Source organism: Puma concolor, chromosome B2 (genome assembly GCF_028749965.1).
Source record: "Puma concolor isolate L17-30 chromosome B2, mPumCon1.1.hap2, whole genome shotgun sequence".
NCBI lineage: Eukaryota > Metazoa > Chordata > Mammalia > Carnivora > Felidae > Puma > Puma concolor.
This window is the reverse complement of record NC_141671.1, coordinates 39,183,202-39,202,023: the sequence shown is the minus strand read 5'-3', so window position 1 is coordinate 39,202,023 and position 18,822 is coordinate 39,183,202. Positions and strand designations below refer to the sequence as shown.

At 53.7% G+C, this 18,822-nt stretch overlaps 2 protein-coding genes across 12 annotated transcripts in view; one reads left to right on the top strand and one right to left on the bottom strand.

The window, feature by feature from the left end:
* MOCS1 (molybdenum cofactor synthesis 1) overlaps nt 1–11,556 on the top strand; it is a 43,777-nt gene extending 32,221 nt beyond the window's left edge. For 2 of the 4 annotated variants that reach the window (XM_025925626.2, XM_086706773.1), the window contains exons 4-11: nt 1,115–1,279; nt 3,437–3,498; nt 3,846–3,957; nt 4,378–4,490; nt 4,946–5,056; nt 7,304–7,424; nt 7,918–7,965; nt 9,981–11,556. In XM_025925626.2, coding sequence (XP_025781411.2) covers nt 1,115–1,279; nt 3,437–3,498; nt 3,846–3,957; nt 4,378–4,490; nt 4,946–5,056; nt 7,304–7,424; nt 7,918–7,965; nt 9,981–10,741 — 1,493 coding nt within the window. In that variant the 3' untranslated portion in view covers nt 10,742–11,556. Of the gene's footprint in view, nt 1–1,114; nt 1,280–3,436; nt 3,499–3,845; nt 3,958–4,377; nt 4,491–4,945; nt 5,057–7,303; nt 7,425–7,917; nt 7,981–9,980 lie in introns of all 4 variants that reach the window. The other 2 variants (XM_086706774.1, XM_086706772.1) reach the window with 2 other exon arrangements.
* Nucleotides 11,557–12,203: 647 nt separating this feature from the next.
* Nucleotides 12,204–18,822, bottom strand: part of DAAM2 (dishevelled associated activator of morphogenesis 2) — a 119,800-nt gene continuing 113,181 nt past the window's right edge. For all 8 annotated transcript variants that reach the window (XM_086706764.1, XM_086706771.1, XM_086706765.1 and 5 more), the window contains 4 exons: nt 17,919–17,979; nt 16,597–16,728; nt 15,365–15,535; nt 12,204–15,238 (listed from right to left, as the gene is read on the bottom strand). In XM_086706764.1, coding sequence (XP_086562890.1) covers nt 15,017–15,238; nt 15,365–15,535; nt 16,597–16,728; nt 17,919–17,979 — 586 coding nt within the window. In that variant the 3' untranslated portion in view covers nt 12,204–15,016. The remainder of the gene's footprint in view (nt 15,239–15,364; nt 15,536–16,596; nt 16,729–17,918; nt 17,980–18,822) is intronic.

Below are 18,822 nucleotides of genomic sequence, written 5' to 3'. Positions count from 1 at the left end.
TGTGGTTCGGTAATATTTTATTGAGGGCTTTTTGCGTCTGTGTTCATCTAACTTTGATTTTTTTTAAAGAATCATTCTCTGTTATCTCTGTCATTTTTCCTTCCTCTTTCATCCTTCTATTTGTGAAATTCATCTTTCTTTTGCAGCATTCTCCCTAAATGTGTGCTGACTCTTGGCTCGGTACTCATCCCGGTGCTCAAGGCTTCTGTTGACCTGGCTGTCAATGCTGTTTCTATTTATCCTGGTTGCCCCCACCCCCTTCAGCTAGCCTCAGTACTCTAGCCTTGGGGTAAAAGCTGCAGCCTTCCCCTTGCACACAGGGATGGAAGGAGAAAGCTTATCCAGCTCATGCAAATACAGTTCCCTAGACCGGCCACCTCCTTGACATGCCCAGTGACCTTCCTGCTCCCTGTGTAGGTGAGTGCTGAGCTTGGGGTACCCAATCCCGCTCCTACTTTGTACAGAACCTTCTATATATATATGCTTGGGGCTGTGGTTTCCTCAATCCATGTAATCTCATCTGCTTTCTGTCTTTCAGTATTTCTCCACTTCTCTGGACCATTAAAAGCATTCTTTCTTGCCTTCCAGTGTTATTGTGGACTCTTTTTCATCCTTCTATTATTTCTAGGGATTTTGGGTGGAATGGAAGAGGCAGTTTAACACATCATCCAAACACTTCTTTGTTTCTCTTATCAAGAGCATTAGGACCTGTAAGTTGGTTAACTCACATAGTCTTTGAGTCAAGTACACAGGGATTTGAATCTCCACTGCTCTTACTAGCTGTGTGACTTTGAGCAATTTTCTTAAGGAAAGAGAGGCTTAGAGAGATTATCAGTTAAATGGGGATCATCCTTGTTGTGGGGCTTCAATGAGCTAAGGCATGCCAAGTCCTCAGCAGAGCCTCTAGCAGAGTGAACACTCAGTGTTTCATCTTTTGGTTATTTTTGTAAAGGTTTTAATTTTTGTTTCTTATTAAGCTAAGCCTAGTTAATAGAGGAGTGTAGCGAACCCCTTTTCCATCCATCTTATTTGGACCCAGAGTTTCTTCTTCCAGGCTTTTGCCCAGCCTCACCAGGAATGAGGGGGCTAATGCCCCCTCCCGTTCTCTCTGCAGCTCAGCTCCACCGGCTGGAAGGGCTGAGGACCATTGGCATCACCACCAATGGTATCAACCTTGCCCGGCTGCTGCCTCAACTTCAGAAAGCTGGGCTCAGTGCCATCAACATCAGCCTGGATACCCTGGTGCCAGCCAAGTTTGAGTTCATCGTCCGCAGGAAAGGTGAGCAGGTGTGGTTTGCAGTTGAGGGTAACCTTCCCAGGGCCCACATAGCTGAGGAACTGTGGCTGGTGCCAGGCAAGGGGCCTGGTTGCTCCTTTATTCTTCATCCCCCACCCTTACCAAATGTCCTCTCTCTCTGTAGCCGCACCCTTGGGAAATTTGGGGGATCGGGTGTTAGGATCTGTGGGGACCCGTCTCCCCCCTGCCCTGTCCTCAGTTTGCCTAGGACTAAGAAGGTTGCTAGTGTGAGGCCTTTCCATTTTTAAAACCAAGATAGTCCCTGGTAGACCGGGACAAGTTGGTTACCTTGTGATGAGCTCGAGGGAAGATGTGGGACAGCCCAGGGTAGAAGCAGCTGCCCTGGGACGCCAGAGTCAAGGCCAGCACTTCCAGGTGGGGGTCCTGCAGAAGCGCACCCATGCCCCTCCCCCACCCCCCACCAGACTTCATCAGGGAGGGCAGAGGAGGTAGAGCAGTCCTGTGCCCCAGGTCTCATTAGGCCGACACCCGATGTCTCTTGGGCCATGGGCTTCAGTTTGGGATGGGAGGTACCCAGCGTTGGATGCCGTTTGATTTGAGAGGGTGGCACGTAACTGAGACTTCTCTGCACGGTCAGAGACACAGCTGTCCTTCCCCCTCTCTGGAAACAGCTCCCAGCCCCACCCTCTCTTTCCCCTGCTGCACCTGACTCCCTGTTTACACCATCCATCTGCTGAGGAAGTGCTCGTGGAGTCCTTGCCCTCTGTAAAGAGCTGCTCAGGTGCTGTGGAGGGGACTGAGACACACAGGACATTGCTGTGCCTCACAGGCCGCTAAGGGCCAAAATGTGTGATGCCACTAGACTACCTTTGCTTGTCTTGTGGAGTCGATTAAATTGTTACCAGAGGAGGAGAGGAAATTCCTAGCAGGGAAGACCTGGAGGGCTCCATGGAGGAGGCCTTTACTCTGGGCCTTGAGGAATAGGGGGTGGGGGGGTGGAGTTGGATCAAGGGAGCTTACTCTGAAGGGGAACCTCAGTCGGGAACCTGCAAGAGCTCTGAGGTGGGAAAGTGGAAAGTGTATTTGTGGGTTTTCCCGACATCCATATATCCCCTGCGGCCTGATCTCCTTTCCCAGGATGAGGATCGGAGACAGTAGATCCTGACATCAGATCTGCCTTCCCATTCATACTCCCGTGTCCACCACCTCCTTTTGGAGCTACAGTGCTTTATAGAAGAAACTTCTAGATTATCATAATGGCATTTTGTATGGAAGTTGTACTTTCTTCCCTTTTCCCTCCCTCACTGGGCCATCCAGAAATGCTGCAGGGAAACCGTGGAGGTCATCACCAGGCTACTCTCCCCCAGGGTGATAGCCCAGCTGTGAATCACAGCACCTGGCTGGGCGGGGTGGGGGAGGGGCCAGCATGCAGTAGGCGCTCAAATGTGTGGGGGCACGAGTGAGCTGGGCAGGAAGGAGAAGCCAGCCTGGGATCACAGGCTACATGCCCAGCAATCGCTCACCGGCCCTGGCACAGCGTCTGCGTGTGGTAGGTGCTCAGCAAGAATACACACAGTGAATGAATGGACAGACTGTTGTCTGTCAAGGGAGACTGACACTGACAAGGGAGTCTGGAGACCTGCATTCTGCAGCCTGCAGTGTGAGGCCTGTCTCCTCTTAGGGCACTGCCTCCTCTTAGGGCCTCAGTTTCCCCATCTAGACAATGAGAGGGGTCACCTAGATCAGGGTTGGCACACTACAGCTCACCAGCCAAATCCAGCCCCCTGCTTGTTTGTTTTATAGCCTGGGAGCCAAGAGTGGATTTTACAGATAATGTTTGTAATCGACTTAATGATAGGGAACATGAACTGTGAACCCCCCCAGTTAAGCAAAATATTATCCCAGCAAAACGACTTCTATTTCTCCATTATATTTGTCGAGCTGTGTTACAAAAAATTGTGCTCAGCTGTCGGACTGTATTAGTCAATACTGTCTTTATAGCTATACCTAAGAATATACTCAATTTTATCTCTCAGCCTTCGGATCCTAAAACATTTACTATGTGGTCCCTGGCTCGGTGGTCCCTGAGGCTCCTTATAGCTCTAGTGCTTCCCCATGGGTGTAAGGGGGGCAGGGGAGAGGGAGAAAGTTCCTGGATCCTTCTCTCCCTCCTTGCAGGTTTCCACAAAGTCATGGAGGGCATCCACAAGGCCATCGAGCTGGGCTACAGCCCTGTGAAGGTGAGGGTCCGCTGCTGCTCTTGACCTCTGACATCTGCCCCTCTACCCTGGCTTGGCCTTCCACTGCCAGCACCTGGGGCCCCTAGCAGCTCTCTGGCGTGGCCAGTGCAGCTATCCTGTGTCCCCCACCACTTCCTTGCCCGCTGCATCCAGCCTGTCCCTGACCCCCTACAAGGGAGGGGAGAAAGCCAGTGACCCCCTTGGAATTCCCAACTTGAGGCCTGGGGTGGGGAGACAAGAAATGGGCCCCCCCAGTGGAGAGCCTGGGCAGATGCCAGACCCCCAAAGGTCATCCCTGAGATGGAATGCAGGGGAAACAGCCCTGTGGTCCCCTTGTCCCTGGCCAGGTGAACTGTGTGGTGATGCGAGGCCTAAATGAGGATGAGCTCCTGGACTTTGTGGCCTTGACCGAGGGCCTCCCCCTGGACGTGCGCTTCATAGAGTACATGCCCTTCGATGGTCAGTGACCTGTGGTGGGGAGGGAGGAGGAGGTTGGGCCTGGGGGGCAGAGCTGGACCAGCCCCATGCTGAGAGATGGGGGAGGGGGATACTGATGACCCTGGCAAGGGTTGAGTGGGATGGCCAAGATCTGGCCGGCCATGTGGGTCCTGCTGATCCCGGGTCCTGCTCTGTGTGTAGGAATTTCTCCAGGGATGATGGGGTGGGGCCTGGGCAGGTGCCAGGGCTAGGGCTATGATGGAGGCATCGGAGATATCACAGAGTCAAGGGTGGGTTTGATTTGACCCACCTGTTTTAGGCAGGGCCTCCTGACCTCCCACCCAAGAGGCAGAACTAATTCCCAGATGATGTGGAAGGAAGGACTTGAAGACCCCGGGTCCCCACAACCCTGTGACTCCATGGCTTCCAACCCCAATACAGGCAACAAGTGGAACTTCAAGAAGATGGTCAGCTACAAGGAGATGCTGGACACCCTCCGGCAGCAGTGGCCAGAGCTGGAGAAGCTGCCCGAGGAGGAATCCAGCACAGCCAAGGTTGGGGGCAGGAGGGTGGGGCAGGGTAGGGAGGGAGAGCTAGCCCTCAGGTCAGAATGCAGCAGTGGGGGTGGTACCGCGTAGCGGGAGGCATTACCTCCTAGCCTCCTCCCTCCTCATGGACAAAGCAGCAGGCTGGGCATGGGGTGGCCACAGTACCTTGTCTCAGGCCGCATGCCGGTAATGTGGTGGAGAGGGGCTCTGGCCGTGCTGCTCACAGGCCTCTAAATCCATAGCAGTGTGCTCTCAGGCAGGCCCGGTGCAAGCAAAGAGCTCATGGGTCGTCTGTCCTGTCAGAGTCTTCTGCCCTCTGGGGGCCTTGGGTACTCCTTTCCTGGGGCACCTCCGGAGAGGGCTGTGGAGTGGGGGCTCTGGTGCCAGGGAGTGAGACCCGGCCCTTCTCAGCCCATCCATCCTTGTCCCCTCCTCTGCCCTTCTTTCCCTCCTCACCCCAGGCCTTTAAAGTCCCTGGTTTCCGAGGCCAGGTCAGCTTCATCACGTCCATGTCTGAGCATTTCTGTGGAACCTGCAACCGGCTGCGAATCACAGCAGACGGGAACCTCAAGGTAAGTGTCCCCCTCCCCCACGAGAGCCCCTTGCCACTTCTGTGTGGTGAATATCGCTTCCCACTGGTGCCCCCATTTGGAGAGGAGACTAGCAGGGCACGAGGGGTGGTTGGGGAAATAGTGTAAGATATGGTGGGGGGGCTCCTGGAGGCAGAAGGTGAAAGTGAACTCATGACCTTCCTTCCTAGGGTCCCCAAAGTAGCTTTGGGTTGATTGGGAGCCACTTTCCAGGACTCTGTGTTACCGGGGTGGACGGGGGAGAGGTGAAGAGTCAGTGTGCACTGGGCCCCGGCCCCCCACCCTGACTGGCCCCTTTCTGGGCCCGGGGCTCAGCTCCGAAACCATCATCTGTTACTCATATCCAGTCAGTACATCTGTGCCTTCAGCCCTGGGGAATGTCAGAGAGGCATAGACATACCCATTCTCTTTAGAGGTAAAGTCTCAGAGCAAACAAAGAGCTGATGTGTGGCAATGTGTAATTCTTTGTCAGACGAGCGGCCACACAGGCCGTAGGGTGGTGGACCTTGAGGAGGCACCTTATGGACGCTGGTGAGCCTTGAAGGATGAAGTGAGGGTGAGGGAGAACACTTGTCCGGGGTTCGTGCTAACATGGCAGGGGCAGATTCATGCCAGGAAGAGAGACACTGCATGGTAGAGGGCTCAAATGCCCGGGGAAAGAGGTGCAGTGTGTGTTCTGTTGACAGTGGGGTGCTGTGCAGGTTCTGGACAAGGGGGGACATGACTCCCATTCATGTTTGAGGAAGAATCACCCGCTGGTTGAATTTGGAAATAGGGAGACTAGTCAGATGGCCGCTTCACTCTCGGTGTAGGTAAGAGTGTGAGGTGAGCACAGGAAGGGAGAATGAAGGAACTTGGTAACGCACGCGGAGGGCCAAGAGGAGGGCGTCCAGGGGCCAGGTTGGCTGTGGGACCTGGTTAGCACTGGGGAGGAGGGTGAGAGCGGTTTAGGTGCACTGAGTTTGACATCCTAAAGGGACCATCCAGTGCTTGTTCAAAAGTTAGGGTTTTTCTTTTTCTGGGCTGGAGATGTGGAATGGCCATCAAGTATGGACCTGCATCTGTATAGTCAGGGCCCCTGCCGGAGATGGGAGGTGAGGTTCTGAAGAGAATGTAATGGAGAGGCTATTCCTGGTTCAGGGTGAGGGGGGCTTGGCAGAGATGTCAGCAAACAGCTGCTCCCACCCCGGGGAGGAAGCCGTGTCATGGGGGCCCAGGCAGAGCTGCGGCCTGGTGGAGGGGAGCAGTCACTGCCCGACATGGCAGAGCCGGGAAGAAGTGCCCAGTCTTTCCAGTGTCCCACGGGCCAACCCAGGTGGAAGCCAGCTGGAGGGCAGCCCAGAAGGTGGAGTCCGTGGGGGCCTCATGGTTGCAGAGAGTGGAACCTGAGGCCTGGTGGGGGGGACCGAGGGGGAAATGAGAACAGCCCGGTGAATTGGGTGCACCTTACACTTAGAATTTGTTTGTATCTTCTCCAGCGCCCTCTGAGGCTTCTTGGACATTCCTCAGTGTCCACGGTGCCACTTTCTACAGAGCCGGCACGCAGTAGGCGCTTGATACGGTTTTGTGGGAGGGTGGTAGGCGTCTCACTTTGTGGGACTGCCTCGTCCATCCCGAGCCCCCACAGCACCCAGCCTCCCTCAGGAGCTGGGGAGTATCGAGTCTGAATGGGCTCAGGATGCCACCTCCGCCAGGCCCATGCTATTCAGCCATGAATCAGGATCACAACCTGGAGTGGGCACAGGGGCAGGCAGGTAGTGTCTGTGACTATGGGGACCAGGAAGGGACAGGGGTGAAATGGGATGTGCATGCCACGTCCAGGGTAACTGGCAGGACTCTTCTCTAGCTGATTGGCATCCATTCTCAAGGCAACGAAGAGGCTATTGTATGGAACATCTCAGGAGAAGGTATGGGTCACATTGGGTCACATTTTTGTGTGCCATCTCTGGTCACTGTTTAATTTTTTATAGTACGCTCTACAAGCTGAAGGTAACATGGCCGTCAATCAGGTACAGGCCTTGGGGTATCTGACTTCCTGCCCTTCCAGCCTCTCTGACTTCACCATCCAGCACCTTCTGTCCTTCATTGCAGGAAGTCCTGCCTGGAGTATGACCCAGCCACAGGAGGCCTGGGTGCTGACGCTCGGCCCATGGGGGACTCTAGGGATGGGGGCTGAGGCCCCAGGACCAGGGAGGCATGTTCTCTTACCCCCATGGTGACTGCCCACAGGTCTGCCTCTTCGGGAACTCGGAGGTGTCTCTACGGGATCACCTGCGGGCGGGGGCCTCCGAGGAAGAGTTGCTGCAAATCATCGGGGCCGCTGTGGGCAGGAAGAAGCGGCAGCATGCAGGTGAGGGGTGGGCACGGAGAAGGCCAGGCTGGCTGCTGAGTGGGCCAGGATGGGGGCTGAGAGGACAGAGCAGAGCTTGGCAGGGAGCCGGCGGGACTCTGTGCTGTCCTGGCCTCCAGTCCCTCCTGTGGCACCTGTAGACTGGGGGTGTGGTGATGGTTCCCCTCCCTTGGGGGCACTGGCACAGCAGAGCCTGTGCAGCAGAGGAGACCCTGAATTCTCTTGGGCCGTCTTATTGGGCAAGGGGGAAGAGGGGTGTCACTGTACCTCTCTGGAGGGCGGGGTCCGGCATCCACAGACTACTCTGGCTCTGTCATGGGTGACCTTGCAGCGTGCAGCGGGGGCTGTTTGTCAGGGTGTGCCTAGGTGAGTGCATGACCCCGGGGTGTCCTACCACTATGTCCACTTTCGGTTTCAGTGAACTCTCCTTTCCCCGCCCTTCCCCTCCCCCTTTCCTGCTCTCCTCTCCCTCCCCATCTTTCCCTTACCCCAGGCATGTTCAGTATTGCCCAGATGAAGAACCGGCCCATGATCCTCATCGGTGGGTGACCCATCAGTACGTAACCGCTCACCCTTGTCACTGGGGAATCCTGTGGGGTGGGGCCCCTGCCATACAGAAGGCACCCCCAGGTCCTGCATTTCATCCTGATGTTCTCATCCTTGTTTTTCTCCTGTTCAACCTCCATCTTTTTCACCCCTCAAGCTTTACTGGGTCTTCTCTTCCTCGTCTATTGCTCCCACTCCCTCTACATGCCACAGAGATCATCATTGTCTCACCAGAAATTGGGGCGGGGGTCCTCTAGACTTATGATCACTAAGTTATTTGTCCCCCGAAAATGGAGCTCCTGGCTAAGACAGAGACCTTGTCCTTGGCTCTAGAATCCCCCAGCTAGATACCATCACAGGCACCTGGGAAGATCTTGAGGCAGCAAGCTAAGAATGCTATTGATCTTTTCAGGGAGGGGACAAGCAGGATCTCAACTGCCTAATTCCTTAACTCCTGGAAACTTGTGTGCACAAGACAGTTCCAGTTTTTATAAAGTCATATGTGTTCTCTGGCTGGTCTGTGAGGAGCTTTAGAGAGGCTGCTACCCCTCTGGCAAATGCCCAGCCGAGATCAGGGGAGGCCTTGCCCCCTTGGCCACAGCCAGACCTGGGCTTCTGAATTGTACTGCTAGGCAAGAGGAAGCAGTGAGAACTAGGGGAAGGGATTCTTTTCTCTAGAGATTGGAGCCGAATGAGTGCAGGGGCCCAGAGGAAGGCAGGCTGGAGGGCCCAGAGACAGCCCAAGGACGACCTCCCCTACCAGCCACTCAAAGAAGGGCAGCTCGCCAAAGTGCTCCACTGGGAAGAGAACTTGACCATCTCTCTTCTTTCCTCACTGCCAGCATCATAGTTGTACAGTTGGGCTTTGACCCATGGTGACCACCTTGATGGCAAGGAGCGGGGGATGCCTTGGTGGCCTCTCTAGGGCATTGGCAAGGTGGGGGCCCAGAACATGATGGGAAGCTGGAAGCTGGAAGTTGGGAGGCCCATTTGCTTCATAAAGTGTATTATTTCTCTCAAGGACATGGAGAAATAAGCTGGTCTGGTTTCTACAAAACCAAGAGTTGCCTAGAATAGGGCCTCTGACTTTCATGCACACGAACCACTTGGGGATCTTGTCATTTCAGATTTGGATTTGGGAGGTCGGGGCTGGAGTTCTTCCCTGGACCACGCTTTAAGTCACAAGAGCCTGCAAGGCTCCCAGGGCCCTTGGCACCACTTGGAGTACCCTGTCACTTTGTGGGTACTTCCGGTGTCCTTGAGGGGGCTTAAAAGACATTGTTTAAATAGATAAAATATTTCCCTTTGTATCTTGCCTGTGTAAACTCTATAATTACTATCAACTCTTCATAGAGAATGGAAAGATGAGAGTAACTGTGGTTGGTAATTCAGGCTGAAACCTTGCTGTAGTTTTTAGAAAATGCAGGGACATGGAGAGGTCATGTGATACGCTGTAGTCTTCAGATCTTAGGTGTTTTTTTGTTTTTTTTTTTTTTGAGTATGAATGGGGGAGAAGGGCAGAAGGAGAGAGAGAGAGAGAATATATGTTAATCAGGCTCTATGCTTAGTGCAGAGCCTGATGTGGGGCTCAATTCCACAACCCTGGGATCATGACCTGAGCCAAAATCAAGAGTCAGATGCTTAACCAACTGAGCCACCCAGGCACCCCATGACTTTGTGTTTCAGAAGAGAACTTGAGCGATGAGGAAGTGTTGGTGTGGAAGGGAGCCCAGGAATGCCCACACCACCACCGTGGGCCTGTAGACTTTGGGGAGGGCTGCACCCTGCATGCTGCCTGCTGAGAGGGGCTGCAGACCTATATTCCAGGACTCTCTGTCTGCGTACCTCCTGCTTTCCCTTTTCTCACTGTGCTCTTTGCTCTTCACCCCTCTCTCCCAGTGTGGAAGTGAGAACTCAAGGTGGGGCAGGGCAGGGTTTGGGAGAAGAGGTGGGAAAAGAAAATTTCCCTTCTGGACTTAGTCTCTCTTCTCTTTCCTTCTTGCTTTCCAGAGTTACTTTTGATGCTCCAAGATTCCCCACCAGCCATTCCAAGCATTTCCTCCCAGGACCCCTTTCGTGTTCAGGGTATAGGACACAGAGTGAGTTTCTCCAACCAGATGGCGACTTTGTGGAAAGGATGCCGGGGCCCCCGGACCTCTCTCCTTGCCCAGCGGTGGCTGGGGTCCGGCCCCCCTCAGAGACACTGCAGTTCCCGCCTAGACTCAGATACCAACCCCAAGTGCCTTAGTGCAGTGTCCCGGGCTCCTGCCACCCCCTCAGGACCCCCGCCAACCTCGGACCAACTAACCCATGTGGACGCAGAAGGACGGGCAGCTATGGTAGATGTGGGCGGGAAGCCAGACACGGAGCGGGTGGCTGTGGCCTCGGCTGTGGTCCTTCTGGGGCCCGTGGCTTTCAAGCTTGTTCAGAAGAACCAGCTAAAGAAGGGAGATGCCCTGGTGGTGGCCCAGCTGGCCGGAATCCAGGCCGCCAAGCAGACCAGCCAGCTGATTCCTCTGTGCCACCACGTGGCCCTGAGCCACGTCGAGGTACAACTGGAGCTGGACAGCACACGCCATGCCGTGGGGATCCAGGCGTCTTGCCGGGCTCGGGGCCCCACTGGGGTGGAGATGGAAGCCTTGACCGCGGCTGCTGTGGCCGCCCTCACCCTCTACGACATGTGTAAGGCTGTCAGCAGAGACATTGTGTTGGGAGAAATCAAGCTTATTAGCAAGACTGGGGGGCAGCGGGGGGACTTCCATCGGATTTAGCTCTTGCCCCTCCCCCCTGGGCCCAGCCAGGTCGAGATGGGATGCAGTTCCGGGCAAATCCTGCAACCCTGTCGCTGTTGACCTTCACCAGTAGGAACTCGAGGTCAGCCTATCCCCTCTACTGCTACATGATCGGTAGTGACCTGCAAGGTTTTCTACGTTCAGAGAGGAAACCAGCAGGCCCGTTAGCCTTCCTGGACACTACAGTCGTGGGAGGGGGTCACCACGAGCAGTGCCAACGAACAGAAAAATCACGTCATCTGAAATAGTCCCCAGATAATACATCTAGGTTCAGACAGTCCCGTCCGTGACTTCCGCTTCTCATTTTGGGTTTTCTCTTCTTCTCCTTCCTTGGGGAGAGAATAAGGGCTCACGAAGTAGAGGGAACCCGCTTTGAGGAGGGAAAAGTGCAGTTTGCATTAAGAATGTTCCACAGCTCCTCCAAAGCAGCTCTGCCTTCCAGAGTTTGTGGAGCCACAGCCCCACCCTTTCTTGCCTGTCACCCCTCTGAAAGGGCCAGTTAGCACCTCCTTTTACCCCAGTCTTTGTCCCATCAAACTTGCAGGGTTTGGGCCTAACAATTGCACTTGACCTGCCAGCTCCCTTTCCTGGGCCCCTTCCCCCTAGAACAGGACCCACACGGGCAGCAGCCCTGAGGACTCCTGACCGAGCACACATCCCACACCTGGCCCTGCACACTGCTGTTCCACCCACCACCCACACCCCTTTATTCTGGAACATATCAGGGAAAGAAGAGAGTTGAAGATTGCCTTCACCCTCACAGCGCACAAAATAAAGCCACGATGCCAACTTTGGAGGTGCGAGAATAAGTATCTGTGCAGGGGGTACCCAGCTGTTAGGAATCCATGCCCACCCCTCAGCCCTGTCCCAAAGCCCACCCCGGGCAGCAGGGAAGAGGAGCAGGAGGGATGTTAGAAAAGCCAAAGGGGCACGTTCTCTGTATAGCCTCTGTCTTCCCTGTGAGAGAAGGTAGGAGTGGAGTGGGCGGCATGAGCTGCACACCCTGCGGTGAGTGTCAGGTGGGGTGGGGGTGGTCCAAAGCACATCGCTGGCTTTGCCAGCTATTTGAGATCAAGGGGGTACACTTCGTGGTTCCTGGTATGCACATTCCCAAACACTGTTGGCTGGGTTCGCCTATGCAGATAGGCATCTTTGGGTCTGTCTTCAGTGCCCCCCACCCTGCCTGCCCCCCCCACCCTACACTCAGGTGTGCTGGCGAATGTTTGACAACCAGCTCTTGGGAAGAGAAAAAGCCAAAGACCGTGGCTGATCCCAAGCTACCGTACAATGTGAACTGACTTGCCAAACTTTTGAAAATATAACAGTTGGTGCTCTCAGAGCTGATTCGCGCCGGTTCCAGCACCCCACTGGCTACAACTGCTCTCCCGCACACCTCAAGTCCCCACACCGGAAGAAGGCCCAAGTGTCAAGGCAGCCTGGATGGGGATGGTATGGATTTAATATTTTTTAGTATTACAATATATTCTTATAAAAATGGTGCAGGTAAAAAGGATGCTGATTTTGTACATTAGCCTCGCTCGTCGTCTGAGACGGCTTGGTGAAAGCAGCCATGGCTTGGAGGCATCCCTGGTAGAGGCTGGAGGAACAGTCATGGTGCCCCAGTTGGTAAAAATGGGATGGGGGTGGGGAGAGCCTGGACCAGACCCTTTCCCATCCACCTGGAGAATTTTTTTCCTCCTGCTGCCCTAAGCACACCTGACCTCCCTCACCAGGGAGGAAGAGCCGGTGCTACTGCTGAGAAGGGGACAGGTTGCATTCGGTTAACTGAATTTTATATTGGACACAAAATTAGACAGCTGGAGAAATGTACCTGAAGGTGGCAGGAGGGGTGAGAAGGACACTGGGGAAAGACCAAGGAACAAATAGGCGTAAACGTTGAGCATATCAAGGACCAACTCAACCGTCTCCATGGGGCACCAGCCCCTTCTTGCTGAGTCAACTATGATGGTCTGTGGTCCAAGGCACTGTTGGAGATCTGGCTACTCTACTGGCCAGAGCTAGAAAATAATAAATAGAGAAGGAAAATTCTTTTGGGGTGAGAAGCCTGAGCCCTAGAACAAGGTATGTGTCCTCTGTAAACAGTTAAACCAAAGTGTGCTTTTCTGTGGCTCCAATGTCTTGAACCGCTCCTGTATTGTCTTTCCTGGTGTGTATCCAGTCTTCCATGGTGAGTGGGAATGCCACAATGTGGACATGCTGTTGGATAGAAGTGGAGCCCTCCCTTGTTCCCTGTTCCTGCAGGGTAGGTTGATCTCAGCCCAGTTTGGGAGAGGACCTTCAGAGACTGTGCCCACAACCTTCCCATCATGCCAAGGCCAGCTGCTTGTGGCGGGGGGCTGCCGGGTATACAGATGGGTTTAGCAAAGCCCTCTGCAGCTGCTCTTCCTGGAAGCCTTCATCTTGCCTTCACCTGGACTCCAGGATGGCCTCTTCCGGTCCTGGCCAGGCTTGCATTTGCTCAGATCCCTTCCCCTCAAACCAACACACATGCTGGGCTCACCAACCCTATGTTTCTTCCCCCTGCCGACAGCTACTCTGGCCCTGCCCCAGGAATCTGATGTAGGGAAAAGCTAAGATAAGCAGCTGAAGAGTGGGCCTAGCCCACCAGGCAATAACCCTGAGCTGGAGGAGTAGGTTGGAAGGTGAGAACAAAGGGAAGGGCAGGAAGATAGAAAGGCAAGGAGCTGGTTGATGGAGGGTCTCAGAGGCTCTCAACTCTAGGAGGAAGAAATGTATGGGAAATAAAAGCCTTGATGGGGCTGATCTCTCCTCCCTTCTTTTAGAAGTCAGAAGTTTTGTTTCGACACAGCAATTGCCCCCCACCTCCAGGACAGCTCAAGATGGACAGAATGGAAGGCGGAAGTGGATGGGAGGACCAGTATGGACCTCTGAAGTCAGGCTGAAGAACTAAATTGAGAGGTTGGTCCCATCCAGCATCTCTGGTACCCAGCCTTCCAAACTTGGCTCGTTCAGGCAGCACACCCCCAGAGAAGTTGGCCTTTCTCCTCCATATCCCATCTCCCTAGCTTCCTCTGCCTGCTCTGGTTCCCAGTCTGAATGCTTCGGAGCTCACAGGTAAATGCAGAGGGCAGCTCTGGCCCTGCGGACCTTCTCAGAAACAAGACACCCCAGGGCCAGCCTGAGCCAGCTATACATGGTTTGGAGTGGTCTTTCACAGGTCAGAGGAGTGGGGGCGGGGGGGGGGGGTCACCATGGCTTCTGCCCTGAGGCAGACATTAGACAAAGAGTTTGGGATCTGATGAACAGTTAAGTGGTAGACCAGGGAGCACTAGAGTGGAGCTTGGTGTTCAAGTGCTGCCCTCTAGTGAGAGGCTATCAGAATTCCCAGCCAACACCATGTGTGGTCCCACTTCACTTCAAGACAGTGGTTGGGTTATGCAGAGGAGGTGTGAGGAGAGTTTTGTTCCAGGGTCCCTATGCCCAAGGCACGAGGCATGGTGATGAGCGGGATCTTTCTTGAACCCCTTCCCTTACCAGATTCATCAAGCATCTGATAGCCATAGTCATGGGAACCCAAAGGTTCTGAGATTCAGGATTAGTAGATAGGATGGAGGTTGCAGTAGGAAGGAAGGGAGAGAGACTTAAGACATGCAAGAGAGGGGCCAAAGGACTTGTGATGTAGACAACAGGCACTGCTATCCTGTGTCCTGAGGACTTGGTCCCTGCATCACACTCCCCACACTTTTTCTGAAACATACCTAGGTAGATTACATAATGCCTCTTCCTTTTCCATCCAAGAGGAAAGTTTTCCCCCAGATCAAGATTCCATGAAGCCTCCCCTTGGGGAATGGGGGCCTGCATTCTCTCACTCTGGCTCACCCCCGTCCATTAACTCCCTACCTCACATGACATCTGGACAAGGCCCATGGATCTGTCCAGTCTAGATCTAGAACACTTGTGTGCCAACACGTGGGTGCCCTTGCTGGGGAACAGGGGGGCAAGGCTCCTTCAGGCCAGCCTGCCAGGGATGTCCAGGTCCACCTCAGAGGGACCCTGGGGGCCGGGATGCAGAAAGAATAATGGAACAGGAGAGGAGCCCCTTCAGGTAAGTGCGGGGACACCTGGTCCTGCCACACACACCGCCCCCACCCCAGGACCCAGCCCAGGGCTCGTTCAAACCGAGCACCAAATTGTTTAAGGATCACGGCCGCACGCCCTCAGCCCCTTGGTCCGTCCCTGTCTCCCGCCTCCTGCGGTGGCCAGTCCCCTGGGTCAATAATTTAGCCTGCTGATCGCCCGTTCCCGGGTGACTTCCGGGGCCTGGCTCCCCGACCGCTTGCGGCTGCGCTTGAGCTTGCATAAGTCCTTGTCAAAAACTTCCCCCGAGCGCAGGGCGGACACCAGGTCGTCAAACTCGCCTCCTTCCTCCAGCGTGCTGCCCGCGTGGACCTTCCGCTGCCGCTGCCACCGCTCCCGCTCCCTCTGCTCCTTCAGCTGAAGGATGAGGAAGAGCGAGGGGCCGTCAAACAGGTGGCTGTGCGCCTCACCGGCCCCCTCCTGACACCTCCCTCCCTCCCTCTGCCCTCCCCAGCAGCACCCCACTCAGCCCAGCCCTCTCACCATGGCTTCCATGCGCGCGCGCCGCTCCTCCTCCTCTTTCCTCCTCCGCATGGTCTCCAGGTCCTGCCGGGCCTCCGAGAAGGCCTGCAGGAAGGTGTCAAAGATTCCAAAGAATTCGTCCGGCTGCATCTTGCTGTCCTGCTCCCCAAAGTGCATCAGAGCCTTGGAGAACTGTCAGGGGGAGAAGGGGTGGTGAGAGTCTCTCCCAAGCACGGTGGGCTCAGCCCACGTGGTAAGCTGGGTTCCCGCCAGAGGCCAGAGCGGAGCCCAGCCCAAGGCTGGGGACGTTTGACACAGAGGAGCAGGGCTACAGCGCGGGAGACACCCTCTATCATCAGGGCAGGGACAAGGCCGAAGGAAAAGCCTGAGGCTGACACCATGGGGTGGTGGGGGATCCAGGCTGGCTGACACCTGCCCAGAGCCACCACTGGGTCTCTTATGGTGTAGGTATGAGATCAGGAGCTGCAGATCTTGGGAAGTACGTCTTAAGGTCACAAATTGCCTGTCAGAACTCAAAAGGACCTCAGAGATCATAGAGTTACTGGGCTAATTTAACCCCTTTGTGTCCCAGTTTCCTCATGTATAAAATGGGGACAATAGACCCTACTTCATAATGTTGTGAGGGGGAGGCGAGTTAATAGGTATAAAGCATTAACTGTAATTATATGTATCAGGCACTGATTCTGATATTTATTGACAGCTACCATCTCTAATTCAAACCAGAGTATGCTCCATGGGCCAGCATGGGCATCTCAGGCCCATCCCAGACCTCCTGAGTGAGGGCCCACTATTAACAGGACCCTTCATAGACAGGGTCCATGTGGATGTTAGTGTGAGAAGCCGGGAAGAGGCAAAGCAACTATGACCAAAGCTGAGCTCTGGAGTTAGGATTCTAACCCAGCTCTGTGCATTACTGCTGGGAAACCTTGGACAAGTTCCTTAACCTCTCTGGACGTCAGTGTACATGCTTGTCTGATGGGCTAATGACCTTTCCACAAGCCATATGGTAGGTCATGAGACAAATCATGTAAAACAAGATGGTATCCATACCTGCTGAATGGATCATCTTTGCAACAAAGATGCTATTGCTTTTCTTACAGGAGTGAGGAAATTATTTTTCCTGAAAACTCTTGACTCTGGGTTTGTCCCTTCTGTGCCTTGGGTGGTAGGAATGGGTAAGAAGTGGGGGTGGGGTGGGGTGGGAGTCAGACTGGGACTTAGGGCACACTTACCTTGTCCCTGGCCTCATTGAGCTGGTCTTCCAGCTCTGAGAAACTAAAGCTGGAGACCGTGATGAAGTCACTCATGACTGGGACAAACTTGTCATTTGGTTCCCGTGCCTGACGCTTCTGATATTCTAGCTCCTGAAGAGGGAGAGTGAAGTGCTGGTTAGAGAAGTGCCAGCATAAAAGTCAAGAATTCTGGGGGTCACCACATCTCCCATCCTTCTTCCAATCACGAGACCACTGGGTCCTGCCTTTGGAAGAGGGAACACCCCGAGTCTCACAATTCTAAGGGTGGCAAAGGTTGTGAGAGTTCTCCCTCATGCACTACTGCCATCTTTGTTTCTCTAGATCCTTGCTACCCAATGTGGTCTGGGACTAGTAGCACCATCACCTGAGAAATTTGAAGAAATACAGACTCTCAGGCTCTACCCTAGACCTATGGAATCAGAATCTGAATTTTAACAAGACTCTCAGATGATGCATGTGCAGATTCAAGTATGAGATGTGTTTCTAAATCTCCTAGCTGATGTGAATGCTGCTGGTTATGGGCCACGCTTTAAGTAGCACTATCAAGGGCTATGAATTGGAAATCGCCCCCTGTCCCCACCATAGCAGCAATGAAAAGTTCTTTCTCATTCTCTAAGCTCATTCTCCCCTTATCTGCCTATTACCCCTTCCCCCAGTAAAGATAGGGTCTCCAGTTCCCAAATGTGGAAGACATAGGACTGGGGACATTGCCATATGGCCAGCCTAGCCTAGGGCCAGAGATGATATCATCTGAGAAGCCATCAGAGCATGAATGGTGATGATTAGACACCTGAGTCTCCAGAAAAGAATGCAGGCCCTGTGTCCTCTACTGGCCCAGGGAGAAGAGACAGAAGGCAGGAACTTCTGGGGACTGCTGTGCCTGGTGTCACACTATGTGCTACTGTCCCTAATTGGCTTCCCAGGGATACAGATACTCTTTCACATCCACTTGAATCAGACTTAAGCAAGTGCCTACTTATGGTACTTTCTACTCCACTGCCCAATAGATATGCTGGGCGTGATATGGCTAGTCTGATGTCCCTCTTTGAGAGTCTAAATTTAAGTCATCCAGTCATCCTTTCCTGAGGGCTAGCTCTTTTGCTGCCTATTACTTGATCAAATGATGGACCCCCCCAGGCAGTAGACCCCCAGACAGTAGGCTCTGGTGCATTTCGTGTCCCAAAGTTCCTGCCTGGGAACTGGCACAAGGTACAGCCTCCAGCACAGACACAGGCAGCCAGTGCAGATCTGCCTCTGAAAACACCCCCTCAAACCCAGGCAGGCATAGATGATGTACTTACCACTTCAACCGCTCTGAGGCCCCTCCTGAGGTTACCCACCTCCTTCTCCAACTCTGCCAGGCTGTAGGGAGACACAGGAAGGAAGAAGAGCTGAGGATGGGTCAGAGAGATAGCAGTGCAAAGCATGATGGCCTTGGAATCAGTAGACCCATGCTCCAGGCCCTGCTTTGGCCACTAACATGTGGCCCTGACAAACCACCTCCCCTCTGTGCTCTGTCTGTGCTTCTACAAAATAACAGTGGTCAAAACTTATGTTCTAAAGATCCTTCCAGATCAGAAATGCTATGCTGAAATTAGAAGGTTTCCAACACATGGCCTCTGGCTTGAATTATTTTTAACACCACCAGCTAATACTTATAAGCTCTTAACATGGTATCTTGCATGCAGTAAGCATTTGATGCATATTAGTCATTTTTCACTTCATTTCTGCTTCTGTTGAGATACTCCTGTCAGTCTATGGCTGTTCAGGTCTGACTTCTTGCCTATATCAGATAACATTGGTGCCACATCCATATCCCCTTGAACCATCCATTTGTAGTGTGTACAATCCTGACTTCCAATGATGTGAGTGCTTTCTCTGGGGACCGGAGCTCCCTCTGCCTATACATGTGGCCAGAGTTATGACCTGCCCAGAGACCATCAGCCAGTGACTGACAGGAGATGGGGTATAATATCCTAGCTCCCTCACCATTTGGGGTGGGATAAGTAGAATAAGTATCCTATTCTGTCTCCTAGACTTCTCTGGAGGGATTAAGCTCCAATTGCCCCAGGGGTAACTGGCTTAATAATACTTCCATTATTGGTATTCATCCCATCCCAGGCTCACTTCCCCACTGTGTTTCCTAGGAGCATCTCTGAAATAAGGATTTGAGAGCAAGTAGCCAGTCTTCATTTGGTTCTCCTA